This window comes from Simochromis diagramma, unplaced genomic scaffold, assembly GCF_900408965.1.
Source record: "Simochromis diagramma unplaced genomic scaffold, fSimDia1.1 OVJJ01000602.1, whole genome shotgun sequence".
Classification (NCBI taxonomy): Eukaryota; Metazoa; Chordata; class Actinopteri; order Cichliformes; family Cichlidae; genus Simochromis; species Simochromis diagramma.
Genome location: NW_024387040.1, coordinates 10,521,622 through 10,541,251, shown reverse-complemented (window position 1 = coordinate 10,541,251; position 19,630 = coordinate 10,521,622). Strand labels below are relative to the sequence as shown.

The 19,630-nt window shown below is 42.9% G+C and overlaps 1 protein-coding gene and 1 long non-coding RNA gene across 2 annotated transcripts; both read left to right on the top strand.

Moving 5' to 3' along the window:
* The first annotated feature begins 3,348 nt into the window (after nucleotides 1–3,348).
* LOC120741295 lies at nucleotides 3,349–4,958 on the top strand. Its single transcript, XR_005697593.1, has 3 exons — nucleotides 3,349–4,337; nucleotides 4,442–4,525; nucleotides 4,627–4,958. It is a non-coding gene; the product is annotated as an uncharacterized LOC120741295 (long non-coding RNA).
* Nucleotides 4,959–10,429: 5,471 nt separating this feature from the next.
* On the top strand, nucleotides 10,430–17,971 carry LOC120741541 (ADP-ribosyl cyclase/cyclic ADP-ribose hydrolase 1-like). The gene is made up of 8 exons (XM_040044520.1): nucleotides 10,430–10,779; nucleotides 11,393–11,519; nucleotides 11,616–11,754; nucleotides 14,157–14,233; nucleotides 15,247–15,320; nucleotides 16,645–16,731; nucleotides 16,869–16,952; nucleotides 17,595–17,971. The coding sequence occupies exons 1-8, from the start codon at nucleotides 10,430–10,432 to the stop codon at nucleotides 17,626–17,628; spliced, it is 972 nt and encodes a 323-aa protein (XP_039900454.1). The 3' UTR covers nucleotides 17,629–17,971.
* Nucleotides 17,972–19,630: the final 1,659 nt, after the last annotated feature.

Here is a 19,630-nt window from a genome sequence, read left to right as displayed (position 1 = left end):
AATACATATGAATTCAGTTTGACTTTAAACCAAAAACAAAGCACCAGAAGCACACAGGCCAAAAACAACAAGGGCACAAAAGTCCGAGACCACGAACCCGGCAGAACAGGAGCGAAAGGCGAAGCGGTTCAGGTGGCCGCCCCGGAGGTCGACAGCAAAACGAAATAGAGTCCAAAAGTTCGGGAGGTCGACCAGGAGGCCAACGGTCCAGCAGGCCAAAATCCATGAGTTCCGGGGGGCCGACCCGGAGGTCGAGAGCACAGCAGGCCAGAGATCAAAAGTTCAGGGGGCCGACCCGGAGGCCAACGGTCCAGTAGTCCATAGCCCACGAGCTCAGGGGGCCGACCCGGAGGTCGAGAGCACAGCAGGTCACAGGTCAAAGATTCAGGGGGCCGACCCCGACGGCAATGATGTCCAGCAGACGGCCCGGAAAGCGGCCGGCGATCCCGAGGGGCAAAACGAGGCTCTGGCGACAGCAACACAACCGCAGAACCAGGCGAGGCCGACACAGAAACAGAGGCCGAAGCTGGACCAGGCGGAGGCGAAGCAGGAACAAAAGCCAAGGCTGGAACTGACGACAGCGAAGCAGGAACAAAAGCCAAGGCTGGAACTGACGACGGCGAAACAGGAGACGAGGCCAAAGCCGGACCAGACGAACCAGAAGCCGAGGCCGGACCAGGCGAGGCAGCAGCAGAGGCCGGACCAGGCGAGGCAGCAGCAGAGGCCGGACCAGGCGAGGCCGAAGCAGAGGCCGGACCAGGCGAAGCCGAAGCAGAGGCCGGACCAGGCGAAGCAGAAGCAGAAGCCGAAGCCGGACCAGGCGAAGCAGAAGCAGAAGCTGGACCAGGCGTAGCAGAAGCAGAGGCAGAGGCTGGACCAGGCGTAGCAGAAGCAGAGGCAGAGGCTGGACCAGGCGTAGCAGAGGCAGAGGCTGGACCAGGCGTAGCAGAAGCAGAGGCTGGACCAGGCGTAGCAGAAGCAGAAGCAGAGGCTGGACCAGGCGTAGCAGAAAGCAGAGGCTGGACCAGGCGTAGCAGAAGCAGAGGCAGAGGCTGGACCAGGCGTAGCAGAAGCAGAGGCTGGACCAGGCGTAGCAGAAGCAGAGGCTGGACCAGGCGTAGCAGAGGCAGAGGCTGGACCAGGCGTAGCAGAAGCAGAGCAGAGGCTGGACCAGGCGTAGCAGAAGCAGAGGCTGGACCAGGCGTAGCAGAAGCAGAGGCAGAGGCTGGACCAGGCGTAGCAGAAGCAGAGGCTGGACCAGGCGTAGCAGAGGCAGAGGCTGGACCAGGCGTAGCAGAGGCAGAGGCTGGACCAGGCGTAGCAGAGGCAGAACCAGGTGACAATGAGGCAGCCACAGCTGGTGGCTGGACGGGCTCCTCGGGCCCCCAGCTAACGTGGCAGGAGGCTGTGTAAGTTGCAGCAACATACATTCTATAGTGGGTGAAATGAGTTTGTATGAGTTCTCAGATTTAGGTGTGGCAGAACCAGGCGATGCGTCTTCCTCAGGCTGAGGCACAGAAGCGCAAGCAGTAGCGCAGCAGGTGGTGGTCCTGCATGCGGCGGCATGGGAGCCGCAGTTGGTGGCGCTTGCAGCCACAGTGGTTGAAGCAGAAGGTGGCCAGACGGGCTCCTCGGGCCCGCCCGCTGACGAGTGTGAAACTGACGGCTCCTCAGGCCCTCCAGCTGACGTGGCGTAAGGGCTGAACGGGCTCCTCGGGCCCTCCAGCAGACGAGGCATGAAGCTGGACGGGCTCCTCAGGCCCTCCAGCTGACGAGGCGTGAGGCTGGACGGGCTCCTCGGGCCCTCCAGCTGACGAGACGTGAGGCTGGACGGGCCCCTGGACGGGCCTCCTGAACCCCCAGCTGACGTGGCATGAGGCTGGACGGGCCCCTCGGGCCCTCCAGCTGACGAGGCATGAAGCTGGACGGGCTCCTCGGGCCCTCCATCTGACGAGACATGAAGCTGGCTGGGTTTTCCCGAACCTCCAGCAGACGAAACATGAAGCTGGCTGGGTTCTCCCGAACCTCCAGCAGACGAAGCATGAAGCTGGCAGGGTTCTCCCGAACCTCCAGCAGACGAAACGTGAGGCCGGACGGGCTCCTCGGGCCCTCCGGCTGACGTGGCGTAAGGCTGAACGGGCTCCTCGGGCCCTTCAGCAGACGAGGCGTGAAGCTGGACGGGCTCCTCGGGCCCTCCAGCTGACAAGGCGTGAGGCTGGACGGGCTCCTCGGGCCCTCCAGCTGACGAGGCATGAGGCTGGTGCGGTTCTCCTGAACCCCCAGCTGACGTGGCATGAGGCTGGATGGGCTCCTCGGGCCCTGCAGCTGACGAGGCATGAGGCTGGACGGGCTCCTCGGGCCCTCCAGCTGACGAGACATGAAGCTGACTGGGTTCTCCCGAACCTCCAGCAGACGAAACATGAAGCTGGCTGGGTTCTCCCGAACCTCCAGCAGACGAAACATGAAGCTGGCTAGGTTCTCCCGAACCTCCAGCAGACGAAGCATGAAGCTGGCAGGGTTCTCCCGAACCTCCAGCAGACGAAACGTGAGGCCGGACGGGCTCCTCGGGCCCTCCGGCTGACACTGAAAAAGGCTGTACAAGCTGCACCTCCGTCCCCGGCTCCAAACCGGCCTGGATTGCAGTCCCACAGCAGCTTAGCTGAGCCTGATGGCTAGCATTTCCAGTGAAAACAGTCTCATCATAGCCGGGCTCATGAACCGGAAAGGCAGTGTCAGTTTCAATAATCTCCTGAGAAAAAACATGAGGAGCCAAAATATAGTCACTCACTTGTGTTCGTGGTGCGGAGCGTCGGTGGCGCGCACGCCGCTTTTTCTTGTGAGTGGAAGACGGCAGAGCAATGGGTGGAAGTCCCTGGTAACTCCGAGGTCCCCCGAGAGCCAGTCGAGTACCCCGGAAAGAGGGCTCGTGCTCCGGAATGAGCCATGGCTTCCACCGGAGCTCCTCCTCCAATAGAGCACAGAATATCGACTGACACTCGTCGTGATCCAAATCAATGGTGTCCAGCTCGCGCTGGACCGTGGCAGAAATATGGTGAGACTGTGATGAGGGCGTGGAAACTGGTGAGCTGAGAGGTGGTGACGCTGCGGCGAATCTCAGCGAACCGACACGACACACTCAGGTTCTAGAGGCAGCAGTGGAGACGACTGGTTGTGGGGTTGTTGTGACTGGTAGGTGCTGGAAGCCATTACATGACTCGACAGTTCCTGGGCCTGCAGCATCTCCTTTATCCTCGTAAAGGCATCAACTATGGCAGGTGAGTCCGGGAGCTGGAGGAGGCGAGGATCCCTCTTCATAATAGCTTCAGCAATGTTTACCCATCACAAGCTTGCTCTTCAAATCAGGTGCTGTGAAGACGCGGTTGAGGATCGCTTGGATCCGAGCCGTCTCCTCCAGACACTCGGTGAGAGCTGAGTCTGCTGGGTCCATACTGTTCGGGTCGTACTGTCACTGGTCCATCAGCAAACTATCACTGTTTGTGGGAGAATTTCTTTTTCAAATCGATGAAATTCTGGCTGGACTCTGATTGTAAGTAGATAATATGGGCGATCGTTGATCGGCTCAAGAGTTCGGGAGTTAGCTAACCATCACCAGTGTGTGTGTGAATGGGTGGATGACTGGATGTGTAAAGTGCTTTGGGGTCCTTAGGGACTAGTAAAGCGCTATACAAATACAGGCCATTTACCATAGTATAGATTTTCTTCTAATGTAAAATACTGTGACAGCAATAAATTTGCAACAAATGGTAACAGATTTGGGGTTTTCATCAATTTATCACAAACACATTGTAATTGCTAGATTGGCCTCATTTAATCACAAACTGATAGCAGACTTATTCTGTCTTATTGCTGTTTTATCAACATCTTGATACATCGGAGCTGCTTTGAAGATGGCAGCTAGCAGGAAGCTGTTACTGATCTGGTCCTCATCTTAAGAGCAGCCATTTCAAAAGCAGTCTCATGGCTCAAGTTCATTGTAGAGGGTCACAATACCTCCAGTAATGCCACGGTCTACAACCACAGTTTTTCCTTAGTGTGACCCTATCATATCTGCAGCGACAATAATTCTTTGAGGTGACTACTGATCCTTTTAACACCTTGGAAATTATTTAGAAGTGGGCTCAAGTGCCAGATAGATGAATATATCAGAAAAATGTGGTGTTGTGTTGTGGTGATAGCAGTATCTAGTTGAATTTTGTACTCTAAGCTGCTGTTCTTTTTTTTCTTTTCAGTATTTTTGCAAGCGTTGAGGTGCCGAGGTTTAATGCCTCTAGGGTCAAGAAGCTGAATGTTGTTATGGTCATACAGCAGAATGCCAAGTAAGATTTTCTCTTTATACACAAATCTGTCACCACAATGTGCATACAATATTTTAATATTGATCCTACATTCACTGCTTCTGTTCTGCGTCTAACTTCTTCAGATCAAACTGTACAGATCCATCCTTGAAGAATTTGACGCAAGCGCTAGATAAAGGGATAACATACGGTTGCAAAGACGTGTCTGAGTAAGTACGTGTGCGTTACAGAGGAGCTGACGACCTGTTTGTATCTGTCCTCACAAAACACAACTGACCTCTTGTTATTATCCTGTAATGTATTCAAACAGATTTCGGATTCAGGAATGTGGTGCTAAACCAGAGATAGCGTGTGGAGCCTGCTGGTGAACATGTCTGATGTCAGTCACAACATACTAGCATATAGCCACAGAAACATTTCTCTTGTTTTCTTGCAACTTTTTTAATAAAATTTGAGAATTTTTGTACATGTGAAATTAATTTTTCTAAACATGTAGGTTTCTAATACATTCCGTTATGACAATATTTTGTGGAATCTGATTTTTTTTTTTTTTGACTAAACACATTGAGTACCATTGCTGCCATCTCATTGTTGGTAGAATATGTATTAATTTTTAAATAAAATCTCAACTTGTAAACTTTATTTGGACTCCAAAGCGTAATACTGACTGTTGTGTAATCACATCCTAAGTGTTCTATTCACCTAGAATAATTAAAAGACATATCATCCACCAGTTGCTCCAACTTTGGACTGAAATACCTATCTTCACAAGGCCAAGGCAAGTTCAGCAAAGAAGCCATCAAGTTCATCCAAAGAAGCTTCTATGTAGATGATGGCCTGACAAGTGTAAGGTCGACTGCTGAAGCCATACGCCTGGTAAAGGAATCAAGAGCTCTGTGCAAAACAGGAAATCTACGGCTACATAAGTTTGTATCCAACGATGAGTGTGTGATTGCAACAATTCTACCACAAGAATGTGCTCAAACCAAAGATCTAAACATGGCTCTAGGAGAACTTCATATCGAGCGAGCATTTGGAGTTCAGTGGTGTGTTGAGGCGGATGAATTTCAGTTCAGGGTGGAGGTAAAAGAAAACCCACTGACAAGGAGAGGGGTTCTCTCAACTGTTGCCTCAGTCTATGATCCACTAGGTTTCGTGGCTCCATTCCTACTTGTCGGCAAACAGATTCTTGAAACGCTGTGTAGAGACAAGGTAAGCTGGGACGAACCTCTCCCCGAGCACATCCAGCCACAATGGGAGTCATGGCTCAAAGATCTGCCTCATTTGGCAGTTCTAAAGATTCCAAGAAGCTACCTTCCATCAAACTTTGGTGAAGTCTCACTATATGAGCTTCACAACTTTTCCGATGCAAGCTTCAAAGGGTATGGTGCATGCTCATACCTTAGAGCGGTTAGTGAAACAGGACAGATAAGTTGTTCACTTGTCTTGGGGAAAGCAAGAGTAGCCCCTACCAAACTAAAGGCTTGAGTTATCTTCAGCTGTGACCTCAGTCCGCATTGGTGATATCATCAGAGGCGAGCTGGAGATTGAAAATGTGCAAGAGTATTACTGGACTGACTCAAAGGTGGTCCTTGGCTATGTGAACAATGATGCTAAAAGGTTCCAAACATTCGTGGCCAACCGCATCCAGCGAATAAGATCTAGCACAAAACCTGAACAATGGCGATATGTCAACTCTGAAGACAACCCAGCCGATGGAGCCTCAAGAGGATTGACTGCAGTTCAAATTAAAGAATCTAACTGGCTGAAAGGACCCAATTTCCTTTGGCAGCAAAATCTCCCACGTGAAGTGAGAATGGTGGGAGAAGTTGAGGCTACTGATCCTGAACTTCGGAGAGCACATGTTCATGCAGTTAAAGCAAGAGAACAGAATCCAATGGTAAACCGTTTAAACTAAATTTTCTGACTGGTCCAGAGTGGTGAGAGCAATTGCCAGGCTCAAGAGATTTGTCAGAGAGTTTAAGGGATTTCAGTCGAGAACTAATGAGTCGACTAATCTTGAAGAACGAAGAGAAGCAGAGATCTTCATCATCAAACTCGTACAAGAAGAGGCATTTGCTGAAGAGATAAAGAAAATAAGAGGCCAGAAGGAACACACTTTGAGCAGGCACAACAGGCTACGCCAGCTGAATGCTTTCCTGGACGAAACCAATGTTCTCAGGGTTGGAGGACGGCTGTCTCAGTCAGCCTTACACCATGATGTAAAGCATCCTGCAATACTTCTGAAAAAATCTCATGTGTCAGCTCTGCTGGTCAAACATCATCATGAGCGCATACACCATCAAGGAAGGGGCATGACCATGAATGAGTTGCGCGCAAACGAAATATGGGTCCTAGGATGTGGAAGTGTGGTCTCCTCACACATTTACAAGTGTGTAAAATGTAGACGATACAGAAGAACAACTGAGGTTCAACAAATGGCAAATCTACCAGGAGAGAGAATTAAGACATCTCCCCCCTTTACTTATTGTGGGCTTGATTGTTTTGGCCCCTTTATTGTGAAGGAAGGAAGAAGAGAGTTGAAACGATATGGATTGTTATTCACCTGCCTATGTTCTAGAGCAGTTCACATAGAAACGCTTGACGATTTGACAACAGACGCATTCATGAATGCACTTCGATCATTCGAGGACCCGTGTGCCAGCTAAGATGTGATAGAGGGACAAACTTTGTTGGTGCTAGAAAGGAGCTTTCTGAGTTGCTTGAAGGAATGGATCAAGATCGTACAAGGGCGCTTGGTTGTGAATTTGTGCTGAATGTCCCATCAGATAGTCATATGGGAGGAGTTTGGGAACGCCAGTGTTGGGTCTGTGTTTCCACAAGCCCCTCTGGTTTAGAGACTTATTCATCATGAAGAAAACAAGACAGTCAGCGATCGATCGATTTACTTGCAAGGGAGGCCTCGTCGGTGTCTACCACGAAATGACGCCAGCGACGGCCTCCGCTTGCTGCCTTTTATTGGGAATACAGTTCACACAATACACATCACAGCAAAACAACGCCCACCACAAACCCCCCAAATGGTTCTAAGACAAGGCACTGTGTGTGTGTATGTGTAAACATCTGTATGTATGTGAGAATGTGTGTTATGTGAGAATGTGTGTGTGTGTCTTCCTGATCACAACTGTTTCTGCAACATCCTGGTCATAAAGAGGGTAGTCTCCCCCACACCCAATGTATGGTTCACCATGGATAACACAGTGAAGCCATACAAAGGGCAGGAAGCTTACCAAGCATCAAACAGAATCTTCACAAGGGATGTGTAATAATCCTCCCCCAGCACAGAGTGGCTGGAGAGGTGGTCAGGGACAAAAGGATGTCTTAATCCTATAGATTGAACTAAGACCTTACAAGTTTAAGAAGCATAATGACAAACATTCAACAATTAGACTTAACAATATTACTTTGCAGTAAGCAGGTGTGTTTATAGGTTGTAGCTGCTGAAGCCTCCTATTGGCCACTTATCCAAAAATGCTGATTTTATGATGCATTACAGTGTCATGGTCCTGTGTTGGTGACCCAGTGTTTTGTATTTTTGGTTTAAGTAATAATTTATTAATTATGGTTTTCTGTTTTGTATTGAATTTACCGTTCCTGGTTTCTAGGTTTCTGTTCTGTTTCTGTTCTCCGTGTGTTGTATGCTTCATCTTAGGGAAGACAAAAAGACAGAAAACTATGTTCCACTTCTAGTTACTTTTGTCTCTGTGCTTCATGTTCCATCTGTTCCAGAGTCTGTCATGTTTCCACATCTCAGTGTCTAATCTGCATCTTTGTAAATTGTGTGGTGCTTCCTGTTTTACTTTGATAGTGCGTGTCCTATGTCAGTGTATCCTGTGGTGCTTCCTGTGTCTTGTTCTGTCAGATTAGGTCCAGCTGTGCTTTCCCCCTGTTTTCCATTCCCTTGTTACTCTCTGGTGTATTTAAGCCCTGTGTTTTCATCTGTCAGTTGTTGTGTTGTACTCTTACTATGCTGTGTTTTTTTCTTCTGTGGTCCTAGCCATTCCTTATTTTACATGTCCTGGTTTGTATTCCTGTTCCCAGTTTGCATTTGCGGCCTATCCTGCATGCCACACAGCTGAACCATAACATACAGGAAGTCTGGGCCTGGGTGGGCGTCTGAAAGCTTTACAGAGAGACCACTACTGTTTCTATGGGCTACGTTTACAGAAGTGCTGCTACTTTGCATTTTCGCATCAGCTGTAAGTAGCTTCAGAGTCGACTTTTTGTCTCATGCATGGTGACCCAGAATGTTTGATCTTTGTGCTTTGCTCTGGCTTTAGAATGGCGTTGGAGTCGTATGTGCAACATATGTAAGCCTGTTAATGTGCATTTAATGTATTGAATAATTGAATCAGAGAAGTTATCTGCTCTAAACTGAAAATGTAATTTGTTTTGTGTTTGTACATTTGGTTTCTGATGTTTGGGGTGTGTGTGTGTGTGTGTGTGTGTGTGTGTGTGTCATCTGGAATCCCAGAAAAACTTCCAGTTGGCTGCCATTCTAGTGTGTGCATGTGACATAATTCCCACCCCCTCATGCTGCCACATAAAGATCTAAATTAAATCCAGGGATGGTTTTATATTTTACAGTGTTATTGGAGTGTCGGCAGACACTCAGTTAATGGAGCACACTGATAGATTTGACAACTGATGACTAATTAATAATGCAGTCAATGTCAGTATGGACCAGAAGAGTTTGCAGAATTTAATTTGGACACAGCATCTTGTTTGTACAGTACAGTGAACAAGAAATCATAACAATGCCTCGCTGACATGTAAAATGTTGTGGTTCTTATAAAGCACTTTTCTACTCTGAGGATTCAAAGTGCTTTACACAACTTGCCTCGATCAATCAAGGATCCATTGTAGAATTGACTCCTCGAACTCCTCCAATCCAGACCTGTACAGACAATGACCAGTACGTGACATTTTAAGCCCTTTCACACTGTTCAGTATTTGGAAGTTTAATTTCATCAAAGTTACTTATCAATCTGGAATAGTGGTCTTAGATCACTTAAAGCATCACATCATGTGACAGTTGTTAACCCTATGCAGTATAAGTCATGAGGTGTGTTTTATTGCTACTTTTTTAGACACAGAGGTTCCTAACAGGAAAACCTTTTATGAAACTGTCAATCATTAACAGGTCATTTTTTCTTCACAGGACCTTGATGATCTTGCAATGCATCCGAAACCCGCAACACTCATCCTGCCAGACCTGTGCAAACACTTTGTTAAACAGAAACGGCCTTACGTCTAATTAAATCACAGACTGCTGTAAAATCTATATCTGCCATGTGTAGATATAGTTTCAGTTATAGTGTCAAGTAAATCCAGAGTGCAATAAAAGGAACAGTGAGTACTGTAAACACTGTCAGCCTTAGATGAAAGCCAGAGACTGGCTTCTCAAAAATCTAACTTGAATAAAATGCAGTGTGCATGTGTGTCTTTTGCGTACCCACTACACTTCACTGATCCCCAGAAATCTGCAAGCAAAATGCAGCTGAAACAGGTGCTTCTCAACATGGAGAGGAGGAACTGATAATTTTACAGCCTTTAATTCTGCAAACAGACTCATCTGTCAGTACTGCTGTGGCTTCATTAGAAACATTAGTCTATTTGAATTTAGTGTTTTCTGAAAAACAAGAGTTCCTGTTTTACTGTTAGGGATGTGCTAATTTACCTGAAAAACAAACAATGATGACCTGTATGTGGTCAGATAGTCACATCATAGTAAATATATATATATATATATATATATATATATATATATATATATATATATATATATACACACACACACACACACACACACACACACACACACACACACACACACACTTATATACACAAAATAATCTGACTGACTTTTGGGTCCATCAGAACTTGATACATTTAACCCCTTTGCACCTTTTTCTCCATTATGAGTGGACAAGACTTCTGATTGGACAGAGCCTGAATAGTTTGTGTGTGCACAGTCATTCTGCATCTCCATAAATAGATGCCCAACTTCAGGTGATAGTGAAAGTAAACAACATTTTGTGAAGCAGACTTCTCCAGAAAGCTAAATTTTTCCAACTTTTTAAGCATTACAAATGGAGCAAAAGCAAGAGCAAGAGCAAAAGCAAAAGCAAGAGCAAAAGCAAAAGCAAGAGCTAGAGCAAGAGCAAGAGCAAGAGCAAGAGCAAGAGCAAGAGCAAGAGCTAGAGCAAGAGCAAGAGCAAGAGCAAGAGCAAGAGCAAGAGCAAAAGCAAGAGCAAGAGCAAAAGCAAGAGCAAGAGCAAGAGCAAAAGCAAGAGGAGACTCCTCGTTCATGGAAACGCATATTAAGTGGTATCATTGTCCTTTCTATTGTAATCATTGGTTCAGTGTTGGGACCAGTTCTACAAACAAACGAAAGTGACCCTAAATCTACATTTTTGTCTAGGTGTAAGAAGTTCAATCAGTAAGTGATGGTATTTCAGCATTTTTTTTATTTACACTTTTCATTATTTTTGTAAAGAGAAATGGGGCTTCAGCTTCAAATCTAAATGATGAATGAGTAATTAATGAATGTGTACATGTGCACTTGCATCTTTGCATGTTTAAGCATTTTTGGCAAATACAGCACTAACTGCATTTGAACTCATGAAGTGGCAAGGCTGCTTTGCTTAACAGCAGGATTGGTATTATAGTCAGTGATTGATCTGCTGATGTCTGCTCAGCTGGTTTTCATGTCATTAGTATCAAAAATGATGTATACCACTGCACCTATAGTACCTAGACGGAGATGTGAACTATGAACATATCTGTCAGGTGTTTTTGCCTGTTTCCTTCTGGGATATTTGAATTTTGCTTTAAAAGAAAAAAAGTTACAAAGTGCTTCACTAAAAACATGACATTAAGAAGTGCACAGTCAGTGTCCAGAGTCTAACCCCATGGCAATTTCCCTGCCATAAACTGCCATAAACAACAAATATATAAGAGTTATGTAAATGTGTTTGACTATTTAGCATACTTAGCATTTCTTTAAATGAAAAATACACCTAAACATTAGCAAATTTTATTTATTTTTTTAGAACTGACTGTCAAATGGTTTGGGATGCATTTGAGCAGGCCTATGTGAACAAGGATCCATGTAAAGTTGTAGTGGAAGCTTATGATCCCCTGATTGTTGCAGCCCCCTTCAAACCTCAGTGCAACAGAGTAATAATCGATGATTACACCATCTCAATCATCCCATCTGCCATAATCATTCATAGGCTGTCTAACAAAACACTAATATGTGTGTTTGTGGGTCAGATGATGTTCTGGAGCAAAACAAAGGATGTGGTCCATGGTTTCACTGAGAAGAGAAAAGATTGTTTTGTCACTTTGGAGGACACTCTGTTGGGATCTGTCCTGGATGGTCTGACGTGGTGTGGAAAAGAAGGCAGCAACGGTAACACTCCCAAAGCAGTAGATAAAAATCACAGTTTATTATTTAAGCGCTATAAAAATCTAGACACCGGCAAAAGAGCACTGACAGTTGTTTATATAAATCATGCTAGAATCTAAAAATATATGCAATTCATCTTGCAAGACATGATTTGTTGTTACATTTACATACCAGGAGTCAAGTCATGGTTTTTGAGGAGAATTTCTTAAACTTGCCACTTGTAGTCAAAGTCAAACATACATCTATCTATCTATCTATCTACATATATATACATACATACATTCTAGGGGTGCAACGATATTCGTATCGATATTGAACCGTTCGATACAGTGCTTTCGGTTCGGTACGCATATGTATCGAACAATACAACATTTGTAATTTATTTTATCAATTTTCCTTCTGACGATGCTGTCTGTGTTGAGCGCTCAGTGAATCTGTGTTCGACTACTCCGCCTAGGCTGCACTGTCGAGCGCAGATCCACTGAGCGCTCAACACAGACAGCATAGTCAGAAGGAAGAGCGCAGGGCAAGCTAGCGAGACAGAAGTTAAGCTCTACTTGCAACATTCAGATCTGGCGTTTGGAATTATTTTGGTTTTCATGTGACGTATGACCGTGAAGGTAAGCGAGTCATGGACTAAAGTAAAACAGTATGTTGGATGTGCCATGCAATGCTCAATTACATTGGTGTGAACTAGTGTGTTAGCGCAGTTAGCTCGTTAACGTGTTTGCCGTGTAGCCCCATGCACGGAGCGATCGGCGGTAGCTCGTTAACGGAGATTTGCCGTGTTGTGGCGTTAAGGTCATTTCAACGAGATTAACCTGAAAGCACTAGTGGGAACACAACGAATATGACTGCACATTTACGCCGACATCATCCTAGTGCAAAGACAAAAACAACAAGCATGCTACTAACTTTAGCCGAGTCATTTAGACAGCTGTTAGCACATGATTCTCCTTATGCTGCTGAGAATATAGCCCAGAAGAAGCGGATAGTATAGCTTTTATTTTGGAAAGAGCCATTTCTCTGTAATAAACTCTCTTTTCCAAAGATGAGTGATTCCTCAATCAGATACAGGGCTTGCAATATCGCTAGCCCGAGGTCCCGGAGCTAGCGATTTTTTTCAGTCGGGCTACCAAAATCTATCTCTTCCCTGCCCGTCGGGCTATTGTAGGAAAAATATATGTCAATGCTTTTGCATTCTTTCAGAAATGTAGCTGGGTAATTATGTCATTGGCATCGGTGAGCCACTGTCAATATGTGACATATTGAAGTCGCGTTTGAATTTGCGCTTGTTTTTTTGCTTTCACTTTGCAATCGTGCGAACTGTGTATAGAGAGCGACAGCACTGATCTGTGAGTGATGATAATTTGTGCACCAATTCCTCTGACATCGTCTTATTAATCGTTAGCTTACTATGCAAACATGACAAGTGAAATCTCCCGCAGCAAGCTTAAACATGTGAGAGGTTGATCGCGCAGAGAATCGCTGAGCTTATGTGAGTGAGCGTGTAAAAGCATTTCAGTTCTGCTGAGCCAAATAAGACAGGTCAGGGTGAAGAAGTGACAGCCAAAGAAAAGCTTACCACAAAACGGAGAAGTTATGACAAATCAGACTATAAGGCAAAAAGAAAGTGCAGCTTTATGGTTTCATGGACAAAAGAATTTCTGTGGCTGCAATATGATGAGCTAAATAACCAGGGCTGCACATAAGTGGTCTGCAGGTGCGCATTCGCTGTCAAAATAAAAAACACGCACAAGGGTTAGGGTTAAATTTAAAAACTGTACTTTTGAGTTAAAATATATATATTTATAATTTTAATAAATGACAAATTAAAAAGGCATGAACATTTTTTTTGTATCGAAAAAATATCGAACCGTGACACCAAAGTATCGAACCGAACCGAACCGTGAATTTTGTGTATCGTTGCACCCCTAATACATTCATATACATACATACATAGACATATATACATATACATACATACATACATATATACATATATATACACACACACACACAGTGTGTCTTATGTACAACACAATACAATACTATACAAGTGTTTAAACAGCAGTGTCCAACACAATCATAGTGATTGAATGATTGTGGGCAGGTTCATGTGCAAGTATCTGTGGGGTAGTCAGTGAAAGGGCAATGGTGGTGAGTCAGAGTTTGTATGTTTGGGGGGTGGGTGATAGCGGGGAGTGAATTTAGCATCCTGACAGCCTCTGTTTTTTATTTTATTTTTATGTATTGTTACTAGCACCAGACCTACAAGGGAAATCTGGAACTACACCAATTGGCAAATTAAAATTAATATTGGATTATTAGAGGGACACTGAAGTTCATTATTGCACGTTGTTTTGAGGAGTTAACCCAAGAAAATATGCATGTTGTTGTCATAGATACCTTCACTACTGATTGCCCAAGAAATTGTGAAAACAACCCTGTTCGCTCATTTTGGAGACGTATCTCTGCTGCTGTAAGTTTTCAACATGAATTTACTACATTTTCTTTCTCTATTTTAAATGGCATAGTCCTGAGGTCGTGCATTGGTTAACATAACACACAAGTGCGCCGCAGAGTGCAGCAAATCCCTCCTGAGTATAAGTGACGGTGATGGAAGAAAAGCAATCTTCACGCTGTCTCGTTGTCTGTCAATGAGTCTTTGTGTTGGTCTCCATGGAGCGCTCTCCTGAGTGAGCAGCAGCCCACACATTCAAAGGAGCCCATGAGATTAAAGGTTAAGCATTTCAGTTGTTAAAGGGAATGACCCCTCCAAAAATACATTCAAAAATACATTCAGCTAGAGATGCTGCACTGCAATAAATTTGAGTTTAATTAATTTGTAAAGATCCTTTACTTATGGGACGCATGCTGCAAATGCAAGTACCACATAGCTTTAAATAAAGTAGCTTTTCATTTTGGCATGAATTCAGAGAGCACATAAATACCATAAAGTAAGGAAAAGATAAAATTAAGTGAGAGAATTAAATGTTTTTATAAATGAAATGCTTTTTTTTCCCTGGATTACACCGCTACTACTTAACAGTGACCTCTCCCAAAACTAGCGAGAGCTCATCCTGGAATTTGTTACATATGTCACCTAAATCTACCATTTCTTGACACTCTTAGCAAATCTTTGGAAAGTAGTACAACTTGTTTTGTTCAAAATTATTACAACATTTGGACAGTTTAAAATGGTAAAACCTCAGTTATATGTTGCAGCCCCATACTTCCTGTTTTGAATACAAAGATGTTTGCATAATATCAATCTGTGGAGTATTAAGTACAGTTATTTCTCAAAATAAGGGACTTCATATTTCCCATGCTCCATTAACACATCAATAGTGACTTCTGATTGATAAACCTCACTTTACAGGAAGAGACAAATAACTAACATTAATTTCAGGACCAAATCTTGTGTTATTTTTTAGTTTTTTCTCACAAGATGAGTGAGTGGTTCTTCAAAATCCCCTTTGTGTGTCTGTACAGTATGCAGATGTTGCCTGTGGTGATGTCACAGCAATGTTAAACGGATCCATCAACACACCATTCAATCCTACAAGGTAGAGCTGCTTCTGCTTCTCTCACAGTTTTATGACTTTTAGTGAGAAAAATAAAGAAATGTCTTCCATTATAATGTTAATGAGAGCCACTAATGTAACACTGGCATATGCACCTAGTTTCAAGGAATCTTACGGCTTTGCTTTGCCTTTGTATTTAGTTCTTTATTCATCAGTTTTTTCATATTTGTTTTAAATGACTAAGTGCAAAAAGTGACTTTTATGTCTGCCTTGCCACTGCAGAGTAAAAGTTCTATTTAAAAAACAGTTATTATTGTCTTTGTTGCACAAGGTCAAAGGTTGTTGTGAAAAATATGTTCTTGCTCTACAAACCAAATCAGGTTGGAAAGTTTTTTAACAATCTGCAACTGAAGTAGTTCTGTCAAGGTTAGTGCTGTAGCAGGCAAGATGTGGACCCAAAAGCAGAACTCAGCACACACGGGGATAAACTCAAAGAGGCAGCTTTATTTGCTGTGAACATCTGAGCGTAGAAAACACAAAACATAACCTAAACAGGAAGCAAACTAAAACCACTCAGGGAAACGAGGCCTGTGGGAGAGACACACAGCAACATGAGGAAACGAAGCAAAACCAGGCAGAGAGAAACACAGGGCTTAAATACACAAGGGAGTAATGAGGGAATGGGAAACAGGAGGGAAACACAGCTGGGACTAATCTGACAAAACGAGACAGGGAGGGAGCAACATTGAAACACTGAGCACGGGACATGAGACAGTCAAATTAAAACAGGAAGTGTGAGACATTCACAAAGACCCACAGCTGACATTGAGACATGGAGACATGACTGACTGGGGAGACAGGGAACATAGAGAACACGTGGAACATGGGGAAGGCACCGTAACAAAAAAGCTAAAGACTGGAAACAAAAAATATAACACAGAGAGATTAAGAATAAGAACCAAAACCATGAATAACACTAAATCAAATAATATAAATTTATAAAAAAAAACACAAAACACTGGGTCTGAATTGTTGTCTAACGTAGAATGCTATGTGCGCCGACAGCAACAAAATTGCAACAGATGGTAACAGATTTGTGGTTTTCATCAATGAATCACAAACAGATTGCCAAATTGGCCTCATTTAGTCACAAAGTGATAGCAGACTGATTCTGTCTAACTGTTTTATCAATGTCTTGATTCATAACAGCTGCTTTGAAGATGGCAGCTAGCAGGTAGCAGTCACAGACTCAGTTCCTCATCTTAAGAGCAGCATTTTTAAAATCCATCTCACTCGTCAAGTTAATTTTAAGTGGTTTTACAGTTGTGGTTTGAATTTTGGGTTGTTGTTTTTTTTTACTCTTCAGTACTTTTGCAAAAGTTGAGGTGACGAGGTTTAAAGCCCCTAGGGTCAGGAGCCTGAATGTTGTTATGGTCATACAGAAGAATGCCAAGTAAGATTTCCTCTTATATGCAAATCTTTCACCACAATGTTCTCCTTTATTTGTTTAATTTACATCAGAATGGCCAATCGGGGCATGAATATTTTAAAACTGAGCCTACATTCACTGCTTCTGTTCCATTTGTTCAGATCAAACTGCAAAAACGCATCCCTGCAGAATTTAAAGAAAGCGCTACATACAGGGATAACATACAGCTGCAAAGACGTGCCTGAGTAAGTACATGTGCATTACAAAGGAACTGGCGACCTGTTTGTGTGTGTCCTCACAAAGCACGACTGACCTCTCGTTATTATCCTGGATTGTGTTCAAACAGATCTCGGATTCAAGAATGTGGCTCCAAACCACAGATAGCATGTAAAACCTGCTGGTGAACAAGTCTGATTATATCAGACACAACATAGTAGCATTCAGCCATAGAAACCTTTCTCTCGTTTCCTTTTCAATTTTTAAATAAACTGAGTATTTTCTTTTCACATATATGTGAAATATGTTTTTCAAATGAACATCTGTAATACATCACATTATGAAAATATTGTTTTTCATTTTGTGGGATCTGATCTGAAACTTTTTTTTCTTTTCTTTCTTTTTTTTTTTAAATTAAACACACTGAGTATGAAGGCTGCTATCTCCTGGTCACAGAATATGCTTTATTTTCAAAATAAAATGTTAAGACACAAGGTTGTAAACTTTATTTGTATTTCAGTGTAATAATGATTGTTATGTAATCACATTTGGATCCAGTAAAGTGCAAACACATCATGTCTTTGTTGTTTAAAGTCTGGACTGAAAATCTGTCGCAACAGTTCTTATGGGGTGACGAATGCAAATTTGACGTTTTTTGTTCACATTGTCAGCATGTGTCGAGGATGTACAACAGTGAGTGTCTAAAGCCATCTATAAAACACCATGGAGTCTCTGTCATGGTTTGGGGCTTCATTTCAACAAGTATGGATTGATCTCCCCAGAGCCAGAATCTCAACAATATTAAAGCAGAGTGGGATCATCTCGACAGAACAGAAGGCAGCCAACATCCAAAGAAAAGCTTTAAAAATCCTCCAAGAAGCCTAGAGAACTATTCCTCAAGACTACTTCAAGGAATGGCAAGAAAATATAGACTTTCATGGTCATTAGAATTGTACAAACTCTTGCCTTATACACTCTATTTCCATGCATGTTTGCACATATTTTAATAACAGCAGCAATTTCCCATTTTTCCAACAAAATATAAAATATAAAGAAATGTGGGGTGACTCAAGACTTTTGATTTACTCATTACTGTATTTAAACAACCAAAAGCTTTTATTCTGCATTTCTCTGGAAGTTCATTCATTCTTGTGACAGATGCTTGAAAAACGTTCACATCAATGAGCTAAGCCATGTCAAGGCCTGTTCATCTAACACTGGCTTCCATAACACAGATAAGATTAGCCGCTTACCCTATTTTAGCAGTTGACTCACCTAGTAAAAGCAGATCCTTGGCTTAAATGTCAGGTGGATTTATCGAAAGGTCATTCTATTATAACTAGTGCTAATGGGTGAAAGTGAAAGCAGTTAACCTTTTATTAAAAGTTGTAACGATCTAAACTAAATCCACAGATGGCTTGATAATAACAGTGTCAATAGAGCAGATGAGCACACTGGTTTGACCAACGATGACTAAATAATGATGCAGTCAGTGTCAACATGGACCAGAAGTGTTTGCAGCATTTAACCCTTTAAAACCTGAATCATGAAATAATTGCCAGAAAATAACATTTTTCTGAAAATATTGTTTATTTAACCTTCTTTTGTTTAATTTTATTTAATTGTTTAAAAATTGAATCACATTTCAATTTCCATATATGACATTTAATTTGTATCATATTTGCTTATCTGTTTTGTTTTGGGGTTTTTTTTTTGATTGCTTAAAAATATATTGTGCAATTTATTTAGGTTTTTCAGGGGAGGAAATTCACACTGATTATGTCGAAGTCCCAAAAACTTTCAAAAAACTGTATGTATCAAATATGATACACTAGGCATTAAGGGGTTAATTTGGACACAGCATCTTATATGTATACTGGACCATAAGCAGTGACAATGCCTTGCTGATATGTATGGTTCCTGCTTTCAGTAGATGAATGAAACCAGTCTTGTCATGTCAAATAATGCACATATAATACAATGGGTTTTTTTTCTTCTTGTATCAAGATCAATTGATGAGCTAAATAGGTTAAATAAAGCCCAGTTTATTGTTGCAAAGTGGTGAGTGGTGTAAGCGGACAAAACTGTCTTAATGCGTGTGTGTTTTGGAGCTACTTTCAAAGGGTTTTGCCAGTTGGCCTTTACCTTTGTGATTCTTCTTTACATGCAGATTCACTACATTCATCCACCATAGCACTGTTTCTGTGTGGGTGGCTGATTGAGGAATGCACAGTCCTTTCTTGTAGCACACATTTCAACATGTCACAGTAAGAAAAGCACATGTGCAATTAATGTTCCTCAAATTCTTTGTGTTCCAGTAAACCATGACAGTAAAACCAGTACTTTGTTTGTTTTTTCTAGTGACTGAGCATGCCTGCAAAGGGGTTAGAGGAAAAGAAAAAAGAGAACAGGGTGGTTTAAAAGAGGTTCACTTACAGGAGAAATGCAATGATAGAGGAAATAATTAGCAAATTTTGTAGTTTCAGTAGTTAATTTCATGGTAAAAAGTTAAGCTATTCATTTCATTACGGTCTACCACTGAGCTACAGTTCTGTTCAGTTCAGTGCCAAATCACATCAACAGTCACCTCAAGGTGCTTTAGACTGTAAGGTAAAGACCCTACAGTATTACAGAGAAATCACAAGAAGATGATCCCCTATGAGCAAACCCTGAGCTATAAAGAAAAAAAACTCCCTTTTAATGGGAA